At 38.9% G+C, this 14,906-nt stretch overlaps 1 protein-coding gene and 1 non-coding gene across 2 annotated transcripts; both read right to left on the minus strand.

Annotated features, from left to right (window-relative positions):
• Positions 1-7,808: 7,808 nt before the first annotated feature.
• Positions 7,809-7,881, minus strand: TRNAV-UAC. The gene has a single exon. It is a non-coding gene; the product is annotated as a tRNA-Val (tRNA).
• Positions 7,882-8,268: 387 nt separating this feature from the next.
• Positions 8,269-12,115, minus strand: LOC102715109 (cytochrome P450 87A3-like). Its single transcript, XM_006653627.2, has 9 exons — positions 11,836-12,115; positions 10,603-10,927; positions 10,245-10,391; positions 9,785-10,036; positions 9,589-9,678; positions 9,415-9,493; positions 8,961-9,067; positions 8,700-8,827; positions 8,269-8,580 (listed from the first exon to the last, which is right to left on the minus strand). The coding sequence occupies exons 1-9, from the start codon at positions 12,063-12,065 to the stop codon at positions 8,490-8,492; spliced, it is 1,449 nt and encodes a 482-aa protein (XP_006653690.1). The 5' UTR covers positions 12,066-12,115; the 3' UTR covers positions 8,269-8,489.
• Between the last annotated feature and the right edge of the window lie 2,791 nt (positions 12,116-14,906).

The raw sequence follows: 14,906 nt of genomic DNA on the forward strand, positions 1-14,906 counted from the left end.
GTTAAGAAGGATGTCAACATCCCAGAGTGAGCATGCTGGTGGTGCATTGCCTATGCAGTTGTATGGGGATATGCCCATATACTTCACTAAACTTTACCAAGTAAATACCCACCATTTGCCGCTTTTATGAAAAAATATTAAAGTATTGTTTTGCAATTAATTGCTTCGAACATTGGCAGCATCCCAAATTATCTCCAGTTTAACTGCTAGATTTCAAAGGGTATAATCTTAATTACATGATTGTGGGGCGCACGGAGGCAGGGAGCACCGTATGTTGGAGTTGGATATTGGGGTCAATAAAAGTATATATGTTTGGTGAAACCACTGCGGTTTAGAATGTTGAGTGGGGATGAATTATATTTTGTGCGTAGCCTCAAGTAGTAAAATATATCTTCAAATTGACAATAGTAATTAGAAATTAAATTATCAATGAATAACTCCAAAAGCATGTAATGCCAATTTTTTTTTTAAAAATAACTGGTTGTGAATATGTCTGCATATCTCATGTTCCATTGGAGCGTAGAATTTTTATAAGGTTTTACAAGAATTTATTCAGTTGCCATAAAATTTTTCAAAACATATCTCCATTCTTCCAAAATAGGCCTCCCATGCAACTGAATCCTTTTACTTTCATCTGCAGATCAAACTCCCTTGTATGCATGCTTGTGAAGTTGCATTAGACAAAATATTTGTCATTTTTTAGGCAAAAAGTTGTTTTTTTTCAAATTCTCTTATACTATCTTAATAGCATGCAAAAATGAAGCTCATATTCTAATTAAAGCACTTCCCCAACTTGCATGAATAATAATGGTTGAAACACAGCAGATGATTAAATTACTGATGATTCTAAGTTTGCCAGCAAAGCTCCCAAGTCATCCCAAACTTACTGGAGATACGAACGCAAGCAACGTGCCAGAGAACTCAAACATGGTCTGTAAAATATTACTCCAACATCTTGGTATTTCTTGAGAAGCATGTGCAGATTCAGTAAAACACGGCGAACAAACATGATATGATTTGCTAGGCAACCAAGTTCTATTTTCTCCGTAGTCTCCAGTCAAACGGTGTCGAATCCCTGCTCTAAGCATGAGCGGTATCGCTCATGCATGCAACTGGTCAAAGAGATTGCACTAGCACTCAACGTACATATACTCTCTGTACGCCACCTACACGACACAACCAACAGTGCCATGTGCCCTTGGGCCGAAGAGTTGTACAATGCATGTATATATCGACGATTAATGCAGAAATAAACTTTCGACAGTTCAATTAGGATACACGAAACGGAATCGAATCGATCAGCAACGTTTCCACTTGCCATTCCTGGCACATTCTACAAGTACGGTCGTGTTCGTTTGAGGAGGGTTAACTTACCTAACGCAGAAAAATCATAGTAATAAATTAGTACATGATTAATTAATTATTAATTATTAAAAAAATGTAAAACAGATTAATATGATTTTTTAAAATAACTTTTCTATATAATTTTTTTAAAAAAACATACTATTTAGCAGTTCAGGAATCATGCGCGCGAAAAACGAGGAGATAAGTTATTTAGTAGTTCGGGAATCGTGCGCGCGAAAAACGAGGGGATAAGTTAACTTAGATGGAGCAGCTAAGACGGCCTACGTCAATTAACAGCACCAGCTAATATCATCGTCAAATTTCATTAAAAATAAAACCGTCATTTTGCTGGAAATGGAAGTGAAACGGAGATGCTAAATTGCTAACTCTATACGAAGCACCTTAATTTTGTTCGCTTACTGAAGTTGGCGTCTTCAACTCCAAGAGCAAGGTGCATCCCATGAACTGCGTAAATACACAGGAAGACTCAACAAGCATGGGAGTTGGTTAATACCAAAATTTGATAAATTTCTGTATTGGATTCAGATAAAGAAATGTACAATTATCGATAGATATTTTATCTGAAAGAGACCGAATTTAAGAAGGAATCGTGAAGACCAAGACCTGACGGCGTAAATTTATCTATTAATTAGAGTTAGTTAGGATTTTTATTTTATCTCTAAGGTTGTTAGAGTCCGATCGAGACTTGTGTGTTAGAGAGAATCTACATAGGAGTTTGTTATTTCTTTTTATCTATTAGGAGTCGCGTGTCGTGTCCAACACGAAATAGCGTCCACCCGAGGGTATAAATATGCATGCCCAGGATCATCGTAAATCATCTACCAATCAATTAGATCAATTACTCTCAGCGCATCGCCACCCTCCTAACCGAGGTTTCAACTCCAGCGGAACTTGGCACCTGACGTGAGACTGCATCGTCTCGATCTCCGACGGAGGGGCAAGTCCTACGTTCCGCCAGGCCACGGTAATCGTTCGGCTAGATTAGAACTATCTCGGTTTGGTTTGATCTTCTAATCTAGCTGTGCGATTGCTAGTTATCGTATCAGTTTCAACTTAGATCACTTTCGTGTTTTGAGTTGATCTGGTCGACCACTTTGAGCGATCTACATAAGTTTGATATTTGTCGCTTGACATATTCAATCTAGTACTGTCTCGATTCGGTCCGATCTAATAGATTGCGTTTGTTAGATGGTTTATATCAGATCGATGTATTTTGCTCATTGTTTTATCGGAGTACCGGCCGATAAATTACCAGTCATCAGCTCATTGGCTTGATAGCAATCTAGATCTGTTTAGTGTCTATCCTGATATTGCTAAGTTTAATCTTGAACTGTCTCGGTTGTGTCCGATCTTCTATGATTATTCTTAGCAATCTGGGCTAGGTATTTTATAGCTCTTGGTTGATTGTCCGCCGTCTATAGCCGATGATTTTTGCCGATCTACATGCTTATCATATTTACATGAATAGAGTAGCCGATTGCCTTACTGCTTTATTTTTATACCAATCGGCTTGATTTAGTTAGATCGGCAGCTATTTACGTTGCATCGGCTTATGAGAATTACATGCAAATTGGATTTAACCGATCGTAACACACGATTCATTGTTTATTCCAAGTAATTTGTTGGTTTGTTTATTAGCCTTATCGATCTTTATGTTTCCTATAATCATATCGTACTCGACTGCATACTGTCTTGGTTAAGTCCAATCTCTGTACGTCTGGTTCGATCTAGTTATAGGGGCTCGTCCGATCGTCTGAGATTAATAAGTAACTTGGCGGATTACGTTGGTTTAATATTTTGTTTAACTATACTCCTATTGAGTTTCCAGTCGATCCAAGCTTTTTACAGCCGATTGTTTATCCTATCGGCTAACCGTTACAACATCAACATCTGATCAGTTGGATCTTTATTTATCTATCGGCTCGATAGCCGATCGGATTGTTTCATTATTTATCTTGTCAGTTGCAGGATCAAACTGACTGGCACGCCCCCGCATCATTCTAGGAATTTAGGTCCTGCACTGGAGCTGTCTAAGATTGACTCCCAGGCTTTTGTGTGTGACACGTCGGATCGTATTTTCGACGTCAACGGAGTTTTTTTTTTCCGATCGAATTCTTCGAGTGGATGATAAGTTTTGACTGTAAAGTTCAGATTGACCTAGCTAGCTACTGTGGGTGTTTGTAATCACATGGTAGGAGGAGGCAATAGTGATATGATATGGATACTTCTTTGACCAGTAGGACTAGAACTGCCTATATCCTTTTTCTTTTGTTGAGTTCAAAGGCGAGGGAAGAAGGAAAAAAAGATAAGTAAAGAAGATATCTTATTATTTAATATTAAATTAGTTATTGTATACTTGATATACTTTTAGAAGTATCTTTTAGATATATATCTTTTTAAAGAATATACATTATTTAACAATTTGAAAAACACGCCATGAAAAGAGGGTAGACTTTTCACCCTTATCTTCCTCGTGGACAAGCAATAAGGTCCCTTTTAGAGGTCCCTTTTAGGCCGCGTTCGAAGTAGGATGCTGCAAAAGCTGATTTGCAGCATGGAAAACAATAAACGTAATTAACACATGATTAATTAAGTATTACTTATTAAAAATTTGAAAAGTGAAGTTATTTGATCTTTTATAACAATTTCTATTTTTACACGAAATACACCTTTTAGCAGTTTAAAAAACGTGCTAATGGAAATCGAGAAGTAATCTATCTCAACATGATGAATCAAAACGCAGCCTTAGTTCCCTGAACTCAAGCAAGATCCCTATGTCCAGTAGTACGTGCTGCTCAACGGCATCGACCACCTAAAAGCAACACGATTGTCGTTAAGCCAGGCTGGGCTATTGGGCTAATTCAACAAGCGCAGCACCTGACATACTGAGTTGTCAAGTTTTGGAACTTACGGCGACAGGTAAGACATAGAACAGCATATCTGCAGACCTGCAGGCTGCAGGCGTTGCAACTCACGACATGGACAAGTAGACTGTAGGCAGCATGCAACTGCTCTCCTGAGGGATTACCAATAATCCCTACGTACCACCCCAGACGCGACACACGGTGCATGGGCATCGATCTTTATGCATAGGAGTACTACTCGTTTTCTAGGTCGAATGTTTGATCATCCGTTTTATTTAAAAGAATTATTAAAAAATTAAAAAAATTAGTCACATGTAAAGTATTATTTATGTCTTATCATGTAGTAACAATAAAAGTATTAATCATAAAAAAAATTTAAATAAGATGAAGAGTCAAAAATTCTATAAAAACACAGAAATTCGTTTATTTTGGAACGAGGTTGTATGTTAATTTGCTGCCGAATGCGACGAAGCTGCCAGCCTAGGCGTTGCATCATATCACTGTGAAGTTGCAGGGGCTTGCAGCAGCTAGTGTCAATATGCAGGCATAACTGTGTGTTGGGCAGACAAGATTTATCCTTTTTCTCGGGGAAACGGGACATATGCCAGCAGAGACTGTCTATATACAACAAGATCCTTATGTCTGGCATTCGAAAGGCGTTATTCCAGCCAGGTCGTGTCCACCTATCGCTCTATCAGAACACGCGACAAGTTGCACTAGTCGTGGCATATATATATATACTACTACTATTCTCTGTTTGACATTCACCTATCTAGCTTGAGTTAGTGCGTACTACTCTCATAGTAGCGTCAGTTGCTATACTCAGTGACCAAGCCGCTTGAAGCTCGGAACCCCTTCAAAAAGTATTTTAACTAAAATTTATAAATTTTCACCTATATTTATTTATTCGATCCAAATTCAGATATCCGGCACATTCTCTATTTCACTGTACCTTTACCCCCGGCTATACTCAAGACTTTGTACGCTAGCTCGTTTAAGGAGGAGGGATGAGATGATCAGCGCGCGATCAAGCTCCCATGCCACACAGTACGTACGTACACATGCATATCCCCCCCCCCCCCCCCCCCCCCCCCCGGGATCCCGAACGGCCTGGATGCTTGCTTTGATTTGCTGCGAGATTCGTTAAAGTAAACCTCGGATGCATATATACATAGAGCTGATGTACTAACTAACGCGGAAAACAAATGCAATCTGTGGGCACCTTGTTGCGAGCCTCGTGGGGGTATATATATGCAAACCGCTGGTTTTTAAGCAGTAGGGAAAAAAAAGGCGGCATGCTCGACCGCTTGTTCCTTTCGTGTTCACACAAATACACCCACGTGGCTACATCTTTTCACTTCTGTTTATACTTATATGCTAAAGTTTAAATTTTTGGTCTTAAATTAAAGTTGATTTTGTAGTTCTTTCACAAAAGTTTATTTTCAGCCTATCTTTTAGATCGCTAGGAATACATATATAAAAAATTATTCACAAATATTATTTTTCATTGAATACATATATAAAATTATTTATAAATTAATTTTTGCTTACAAATATGTTGTTTGGTCAAACAATTACCCCATGATTTGGATCGCATGGAGCTTATGTGGTGTTATAAAAAAACTTCATGTGGGACCAATATGCATGTTAAGGCCAACACTCCTCTATCCGGTGACATATATAGGATTCTAAGTCTGGTATAACTTATATAAATTTGTTTAAATACCATAAATATATCATACCAAATATACAATGCAAGTTTAAAATTAGTAAAAAATCACTATCATATATTATTAAGGGACTATTCCCATCTTCTCTTTTTATACGAGTTATTTTTCATTTTTTCACCCACATATATATACACCTTAGATGATAATTTTTTTGGTAGTCCCGAGCCCACCCTGGATCCACCTGTGATTCTATCCTATTATCCGACTCCTTTCTCCATCTATGCCCTTCTCTCATTGCAACAGTAGAGGAACCAGTGACACGAGAAGGGAAGCAGCGGATGGTACGGTGGCACAAGGTCGATCTCGCCCTCACACTTGCAGGAAGGAAGGCGACAACAGTTGCGAACGGTGATCCCCAAGAGTTCGAGCTCGCCAGCGTGTTTGTGCGTCTGGCGAGCCTTATGCGAGCTCTAGCTTGGCTACTTGCACATGCGAAGGAAGATAGTGGTATGAACAACAGTCACTTGAGCATTGCGAAAGGAAGGAACTAGCTGCAGCTATTCTCTTCTCTTCCTTTTTCCTAACCTTCCCTTCTCTTCTTCATGGCAGATGAGCTTGAGCCGGCACGACGAGTAGCCATCGATATTGATAGGGAAGGCAGCGTTACCAGGCTGGCAGCGACAGAGGCCTAAGCAGATGGAGGTCATCGTTGCACCCGTGGGCTGATCCGTCAACACCTCGATTGCGACGAGGAGCTTAAGCGCTAGATGACACCACCTCTTTGTGCAATTTTTATTACCCTTCAGAAAATAAATACCACATTTTATAGTGTTAAATTTAGTAACTTCAGTTACTTTGTACCTTGAGCCCTCGTCGTTGTCCCTAGGCCCCTTCATCATCACCACTGCCGAGTCCACCTCAGTCCCGCTGGCCTCCATGCTAATATTGTCGGATCTATGGCTTCCTCTACATCGAGATCTTACCACTTGTCATCTTCATTAAGCCTTAGCCACCTAGATTGTTGAGGAAGCTGAGATGGCGACAAAGTTGGCTCGATTGCAATAACGGTGAGCTAAGGTTTGTCGCCACCTCCTTGAACCATACCTGATATATCATACTGAGCCACTCATCGCTAGCTGGCCGCTACCAACGCTGCTCCTCTTGTCTATGTCCGTTGAGAGCGAGAGAGTGAGGAGGGATCAAGGAATTGAGGGGTAGGGGACATGTGGATCGCAGTTTTATTTTTTTCTCTCCAAACAGATAGATAGATCTCACTCGTTTAAATTTATTTTTGTTGTTTGGTCAGCCATGGTACTGCAATGTTGGGTGCAAGTTACATTTCCCCGTCCTTTGCGGCCATATAGGCACTGGATTAGATGAGCCTATAGCCTAAACTAAAGAGAAACTTGATTTATTTAGTTTTGATAGCTAGGATGTTATATACACGGTTTTACAGTGAAAAAAAGGTGAAAGATCAATCCATTGTCGATGGATGTAGAGCGGATCTTTTCTGTTCAAGAGTAATACCCCCGTGCTTCCACGACCCTCCCACTGTGGGTACAGTGTAGTGTGTCCGACCTAGCCCAAAGCTTGCAAGTCGCAAGGGATGAATAGAAGAAAATAGGGCTGAAGATAAACAAATGAAGAAAAAGACATGGGTCGAGACTCACGAGTTGCAAGGGATGGATAGAAGAGAATAGGGCCTGAATAGAAAAAAATAGGGCTGGAGATAAACAAAAGAAGAAAAAGACCTGGGCCGAGACTCACGAGTTGCAAGGGATGGATAGAAGAGAATAGGGCCCAATAGGCCTGGGGAGAAAAAGAAGGTTCAATAGGCCTGGAGATAAATGGCCACAAAAAGGGGTTCAATGGGCGTGGTGAAATATAAAAGAAAAAAAAGAAAAAAAATTGTTGCTGCCCAGGATCGAACTGGAGACCTTCAGTGTGTAAGACTGACGTGATAACAACTACACCACAGCAACCAATTTGTTAATTTCAAATTCATAGATATATTGCTCATGAACCCGTTCAATGACTTTATATACCTGGTTTAATATAAATATTAAAACTTTTAGCTACGAGCTAAATATGTAATTCCTCTATCCTAAAATTAATCATTTATAGAACCGAACATAGGATTAAGAAAGTACACCTCCTCCATTTTTTATTGTATCACAAGATACTAAGTTTTTACGCTGAAACATTGTGGTATTTTGAGATATTTTTTTTAAGAACGGTAAAAGAGCTCTTTGAAGAAGACATAGTGTCTTAGAATGCCTTCTCTAATACGAAGAAAGGCATCCAAAGTTTGAATGGAACAATATCTTGACATATAAATTCACATATATAAATAGAAGATGAGCATGATGAACATATAAAAATACATTTAGTGCTAAGGCTGGATGAAGTAAGTAGTGCTCCAGCTCCACATGCCCTAGTTTGTCCCTGACTATTTATTCCAATAATATTTTTTGGTATATGGAAACTGACATCATCCATGTCGTGTGATTACACAATTACAGCAATATGAGCAACAAAGTGTTGGGTTCAGACATTCTTTGTTGCATTAATAGAATATCCAATAGGCATATTAAGCCCGAGGAACTAGTTGAATGTGGTAGTCTTCAGGGGATAAAATCTCTGAGACACGCATTATTTTCCCTCCTCCAATCTCCTTCCATCTAAACAAAGAGTTTAGCCGGTACAAAGAAAAAACAACAAATTAAGTCAGCAATGTATAGTATTTCTGTGAGCATAACGAGCAAACAAAGAATGCTAGGACGTGTATGTATGTATGTACCTATACTCGGTCACCAAGATGTGGAGGAAGAGTGCAATAAAAAGCTTGCTGAAGTCCGCCGCGAGACATTGCCGGATGCCCCCTCCGAATGGTATGTAGTTCCTCAGCAGAGAGCTTCTCTTCTCCTCCTGCAGGTGCCATTGGCTTTAGTTAGTTGGATAGAAACATTATCGTAAATTCCAAGTGAAAGTGAGTTCAATTAATGGTTATTCATGATTTAGTACTAAAGAATGGAATTATTTTTAATGTTTTCCACTATACCTTCCACCTCCACGGATCAAATTTGAGCGGATCCTCGAATAGTTCTGGGTTTAGATGAACTGCCGCGGGGCTAATCATGACTAACCACCCAGACGGAATTGTATATCCTGCGTAAAAAATCAAATACCATAGTAACAAATTGAGTGGCATGATCCCATGAATAATAAATAGTACTCTCCGATTTATAATGTAAGATGTTTGACTTTTTTGCTTGTGATGTTTGATCATTTGTCTTATTAAAAATATAGAAATATCATTTATTTTGGTTGTGACTTACTTTATTATCAAAAGAATTTTAAGCACGACTTGTTATTTTTTATATTTGTACTAAATTTTTGAATAAGACGAATGGTCAAACGTTATAACCAAAAAAGTTAAACATCTTACGTTATGAATCGGAGGTAGTAATAAACTACATTATTTTTTTTTCTTCTTGTTTGTGCAAGAAACTTACCATTCACTTGCACATCTGTTAATGTCTTCCTAAAAATTCCTGGTGCAACGTTACTGATTCGACCAATTTCATTCATAACCTACGAGCTCAATTGAGTAAACAAAAGCAATTACAAGAGCATCGTTGTGGCGCCAATGATGCTTCAAATATATACATTAATTAATGCAAAATCACCTGAATAGTGAATTTCAAGGACTTGTACTCCTCCCATGTGAACCCGGAGTTCACACCCTCTCGTTTCTTCATTATCGTTTCATGCTCCTCCTGGAATAATGTAATTTTATTTTTTATTTAGGATTAGTCCAAATTTTCAATATTTGATCCTATGGTTCCCAAATAAAAAAACTATTCACACATTAAAAACACACACCTTGAGCTCTTCAACAATCTTAGGATTGTCGGTGAGGAACTTAATGGCTACCGTCAAGGTTGGCGATAGTGTTGCAATGCTCGTAAACAAGAGTATAACAAGTACATCTATAGCAAAGTTTTCATCAATCATCGGCTTTTCACTTCGCAGCTCGTCAATAATCAGGTCAAGGAGGTCGCCAAATTTTTTTTCAGGTGCACTTAGCCTCACTTTCATTACATTGGTTAGTGCACTGTGTACATTTCTCCTGCCCTTCATTTGTGAATTTAAAAAAATCAGGATAACTAAATCACAAATTCTGGAAGCAAGGTTAATATTAAAAAAACATGTATCACTCATAAAGTAAATGAATATACCCTGATCAAACTATTTGGACAATATAAATACATGCATGTATATATCACCTTGATGTAATCATTTAAGGTCAATAAAAGCTTCCTTAATCTACAAAAATGAATACCTTCATGCATCGGTAGAACAATGTCCCAGGAAAATATATTGGGAAGGAAACCATCCCCATGAAGAATTCCTGAAAGTTGTTTCTCAGTTCTCTTGAATTGGTGGTGTCAAGGCTGATCAACTTCTTGGAAAGTAGGTCAAAGACCATCTGCAAATAAGTACAACTCGTAGTAAAACATCACGGCCATTTTGTGAGCCAGATGGCCTACTCATAGTTCGCCATAATCCATTCTTATAAATCACACTTATTAGACAATTGAAATCTAGCAATAGTGGTGATGCCTTTGTTGGAAGATATATCAAACTAGTATCACATAGTTATGCAAAAAAAAAAAGAAGAGAAGCAATTATTAACTTACGTTAGAAACGCCATCCTTCACCTCGATGCTAGGTTTTCCAATCCATGACACAAAGCTCTCCCTCATGGACAGTTCTAGCTCTGGAAGGAGTGATTCCTTCAGGTTTTCAGGGCCTAAGAGCTTGGCCGTGAGGCTTCGAATAAACTTGTGAACGGTTCTATCATATGTGGTGATGCTCTTCTTGCCAAAGATGTTCATTGTAGTATCTGGATACCAACTCTGGAACAACTTGCCCTCTTGTTGAAATATGAACCGGTTCACCTCGGGATCAAGGGAAACGACCACGGGTCGGCCTACCAGGCTAGTCTTGAACAGAGTTTCGTACCTGAGATTTTTTTTATTTATTTTGTGAACCTTTTATAATTTATTAATTTTAAAATTACACTCCGACAAATTTTATTTCCATGTCTAAATCATTTGACCACGTCATCATGTCTAGTGTGCCAAAATAATGGTGCTACGTCATGAGGGGTTCAGGTGTCAGCGTTGTTTGTGTCATGAGGGGTTCAGGTGTCAGCGTTGTTTGTTAAGACTATCATGACAATGGTTCTATCATGCTAGTTAGATTGGTGTGTTAGAAGAACACCGCTACACCCATGAGTGCAGTGTTTTTTAGCCATGTCACCCATGGTGGCAGGTAAGGCCAAAATATTCATAGATGAAAATAAAATTTATATTGGAGTTTAGTTCTAAAATAAAAGGTTTCAAAAAATAATAAAAATTACATACCTGATGGGTCATTACATCAAACTCAAGAGCATCCCTAGCATAGCCTAGACCTTAGATTAGGATTTTTTAAAGGTACACTCGAATGATTGTGAGCCGTTTATTACTTTGAATTCAACGAATATGATTTTATTATACTATACCGGTAGTATGTATAGTGGAAATTTCTAAAAGAGTCATTAGAACTAAAACGTATAACTTTACAATAAATTTATGTGTCATATATCATGTTAAAATAGATGAATTGATAAATATATCTCACTAAAATTTTGAATAAAATATTTAATATACTTATAAAAAATATATAGTTAGATATAAATTTTACTACTCTACTACCACTGTTGCTAAAAGGTACCGTAATATTGTCCTAGATTTATTGTGTTGTTCATATATATATATAGAAATTCTATTATTCGTAGCAACAGTACGCAAATCTTTCTTGCACAATTTGAGTAGATCGAATATGAATACTATAAGAAGTTAAGTACAAACTATTTGATCCCTAACCTCTTCATTCTTTTCTTGTAGTAGCCTGGCATGTCTATTGATGGGCTTGCTCTGAAGAAATCGAAGGTCTCACCAACAATAGGGAAGCCCATGGAGCCAGGAGGAAGCCTCCCATTGCATGAAGGATTCATCCATTTGTATGCCCAGTGAGCTAACCATCCTATGATCAGTGTGACACCGCATAGAGCTGCGTATGAATACGATCCTAGCAACATCTCAGACTTATCCATGCAAGCTAACTAGTGAGCTAGTATGGAGAGAGTAAGCCTTCTAGCTTGCATTGCTGCCCACTCAGGGGAGGTATCTAGATGCTTATATAGCAGGGCAAATGCCATGTGTGGTATCAGTTGGCCTTAATTTTATTTCATGCAGGATTGCGTGGAGAAAATGTATTCCTTGCCGTGAGCGCTCTCATTTATAACGTTTTGTCATTAAGTTTTCTCTATCCATAATATATTGCAGTTTTTTTTGTGGCTTCTACTACTCCATTTCATTAGACCGAATTTTTTTCCAAAAGGCGAAAAATATCCTTATAGACATTAAATGGTTGGCAAGTAGTTGGCACAACTACAGATCCTTCTAAAAATTATGAAATCTTTCTGTAGTCTCTTACAACATAGAAGTCTAGGGTGTCGATTTTAGTTGTAATGTGAAAAGTCACGATATCAATATGGCTCGTGCTTAGGAAAAGCATGCTTGACATGCTTGCTAAGGATAACCTATGGTGTAAAAGCCATGAGAATTTCTCGTGTTTTATACCGTGTGTAAGACTGTGAGTTGTTGGCTCATTTATTCTAACCTTGTCTTTTACGAAAATATGTGTTTGGGTGTGTGTAACAATGTTTGGGAACACCGGAAGAACATATATTGGAGGCGGGGGTGGAGTTAGAACAAAACAGAGGGGTGTTACTCACTTGCTTTTTAATGCCTTTAGAACGTTATGGGTGGCTGAGCTCGTATCAGAGAGACATATATATGATGAAAATAGATGACTCTACGTAAATAAAATTCTAGACTGGATGACTGGGAACCCCTACGCAGAACACAGCCCTACCCATGATCTAAGGGTGGAAGTTATAGGTATATGTGTAATTTTGTTAAGCACAAAGTGCTTTGGCAAAGGGGCGGCCTTTAGCAAATATGGGTTGACTTTCAAGAATATGGGTCATGGAGTGATTTTTTGGTTGCAGCCAACAATTTTTAAAGAAGTATGAGTGCACACAACCAAGAGTGAAAAACCACAAAATTCCTAAGCGTAGGGCTCTCAACAATTGAATATATATTTTTGAACAAAGTTTAACTAAAATTTAGAATTTTTCTAATGCACTCCTCCAACCAGGCATAGGGCTTAAGCCTAGGGTGCCCCTGACTGATTCCGCCCCTGCACACCACGGAGGTGCCCATTTCAGGGTGTTAGATGGTATAGATCAATTGTTTTTCTCTTCCATAGAAAAAAACTAGAAGTCTCATTTTTACAGTCTTATGAATCATGAAATGATTTGTTTCTGGATAGGCATTTACTGCCATTTTTTCTTATATGTAAGTTTTTGTTTTCTTTTTACAATAAATTATTAAGTAATATTGTTTCACTCATATAACTATGTAGATTAACTTACAAACCTGAACACATAATAAGAAGAATGAGGAAAGTAGTGTATCAAAGACAAGAAATATGTTTTCAGTCTAAGTAAGCCCATCCTAGCCCACTTCCTTCTGCGTAGATTGTGGATAAAAGAAAAAAAAACAATTTTCACATAAAAAATCAAGAAATCTTAGAAAAGGGAAGGTGGAGGAGGTTTCGAAGCAAAGGGGACAAATTGGATAAAAAACAAAAGGGCAGCAACCCCGCAGGGCAAGCGAATTGGCGAACAGGTTTAAAAACTATGGGAGGTTAATGTTTATTTGTGCTATATGGATTATCATTAGGGTAGCAACAACTTTGTGTACGTGTTTATGAAACAACGGATTATAGTCTCTTTTATTAGTTAAAGCCGCTATTGTTGTGCTATTCCTTCGCTAAACTTGTGAATTTTCTCAAAGTTCCTACGTAGCACTCCATATATTATGGATAGGTACCAATGAAAAAAAAAAAGATAGATAGAGTTGTGTTTCATCTTTCAACGTTCAATTTCCAAATTCCACACGCATGGCATGGCCGCATGGGTGCAGGTGTGCAACAACTTGTATGAGCTATCATGCATTTGGAAGAACTCACTGGCAATAATTGCAACGTTTCTTGATGTTTCCATTTGTATATTTTATTTCCCAATACTTTTAAAATTTAAAAAAATTCCCAATACATTTTATTGTTGTGAGTATTAATTGGGATGGGACAATTTCGTTATTGCCCTTGTTTCAGAGTCTAATACTAATTTTACTCCTGTTTTTTAGGGTTTTCGTATTTGCCTATACTTCTTTTGAACTTAAGTGCCTTTTTTTAGATGAAAGTTATAAAGACCGTTAGTCGTCAAATATATTCTGTTCAAACAATAAAAAACATAATGTCCAAAATTGTAAAGGACAATTTTGCCCCTGTTACTACCCCAGAGAGGGGGGGGGGGTGGGAATAGTCTGGAGTGGCAATTTCTGAATGTGAGCACTTGGAAGGGCGCTGCGTCGGGTCGGCGGCGGCTGGGAGGCGAGCGCGGCGTCAGCGGCGGGCCTTACGGCGCCGGCGGCAAGGAGAGGCTCGTGGGGCTCGGCGGCGCCGGTGGCAGCAGGGAGGGGCGCGCGGTGGCAGCGGCTGGGAGGGGTCTCGGCGGCGGCGGTTGATTCAGGCGACGGTCGTGGTGTGCACCGGGCTTCCCAAGGAGGAGGCCGAGGCGCTCGTGGCCAAGCTCAGGGCCGCCGGCGCGGCCGTCGCGCTCGAGCGATCCCGAGCGGTGGAAAGGGTTTGTTTTTTTTCTATTATTATTATGCCCTTAGATCGAGGATGCAGCGTTTGTGCGTTCGTTGATTGAATTGCAATTCGATGCGATTGGGGCAATTGAGCAGGTGTATAAAAAGATGCATTTCTTGATCACATTGTTGTTTTTTTTTCACGAGTCTCAAGCTTAAGCACTGGTTATCAT

This window comes from Oryza brachyantha, chromosome 4 (genome assembly GCF_000231095.2).
Source record: "Oryza brachyantha chromosome 4, ObraRS2, whole genome shotgun sequence".
NCBI lineage: Eukaryota > Viridiplantae > Streptophyta > Magnoliopsida > Poales > Poaceae > Oryza > Oryza brachyantha.

Bases quoted from the DNA above. Each gene is read 5' to 3' on its own strand.
- LOC102715109 (XM_006653627.2), bottom strand. From the start codon at position 12,065: ATGGATAAGTCTGAGATGTTGCTAGGATCGTATTCATACGCAGCTCTA. The intron at 10,928-11,835 runs GTTAGGGATCAA...AAAAAATCTCAG, and splicing joins TACAAGAAAAGAATGAAGAG to GTACGAAACTCTGTTCAAGA. The intron at 9,494-9,588 runs GTGATTTTGCAT...TTGAGCTCGTAG, and splicing joins CCTTGAAATTCACTATTCAG to GTTATGAATGAAATTGGTCG.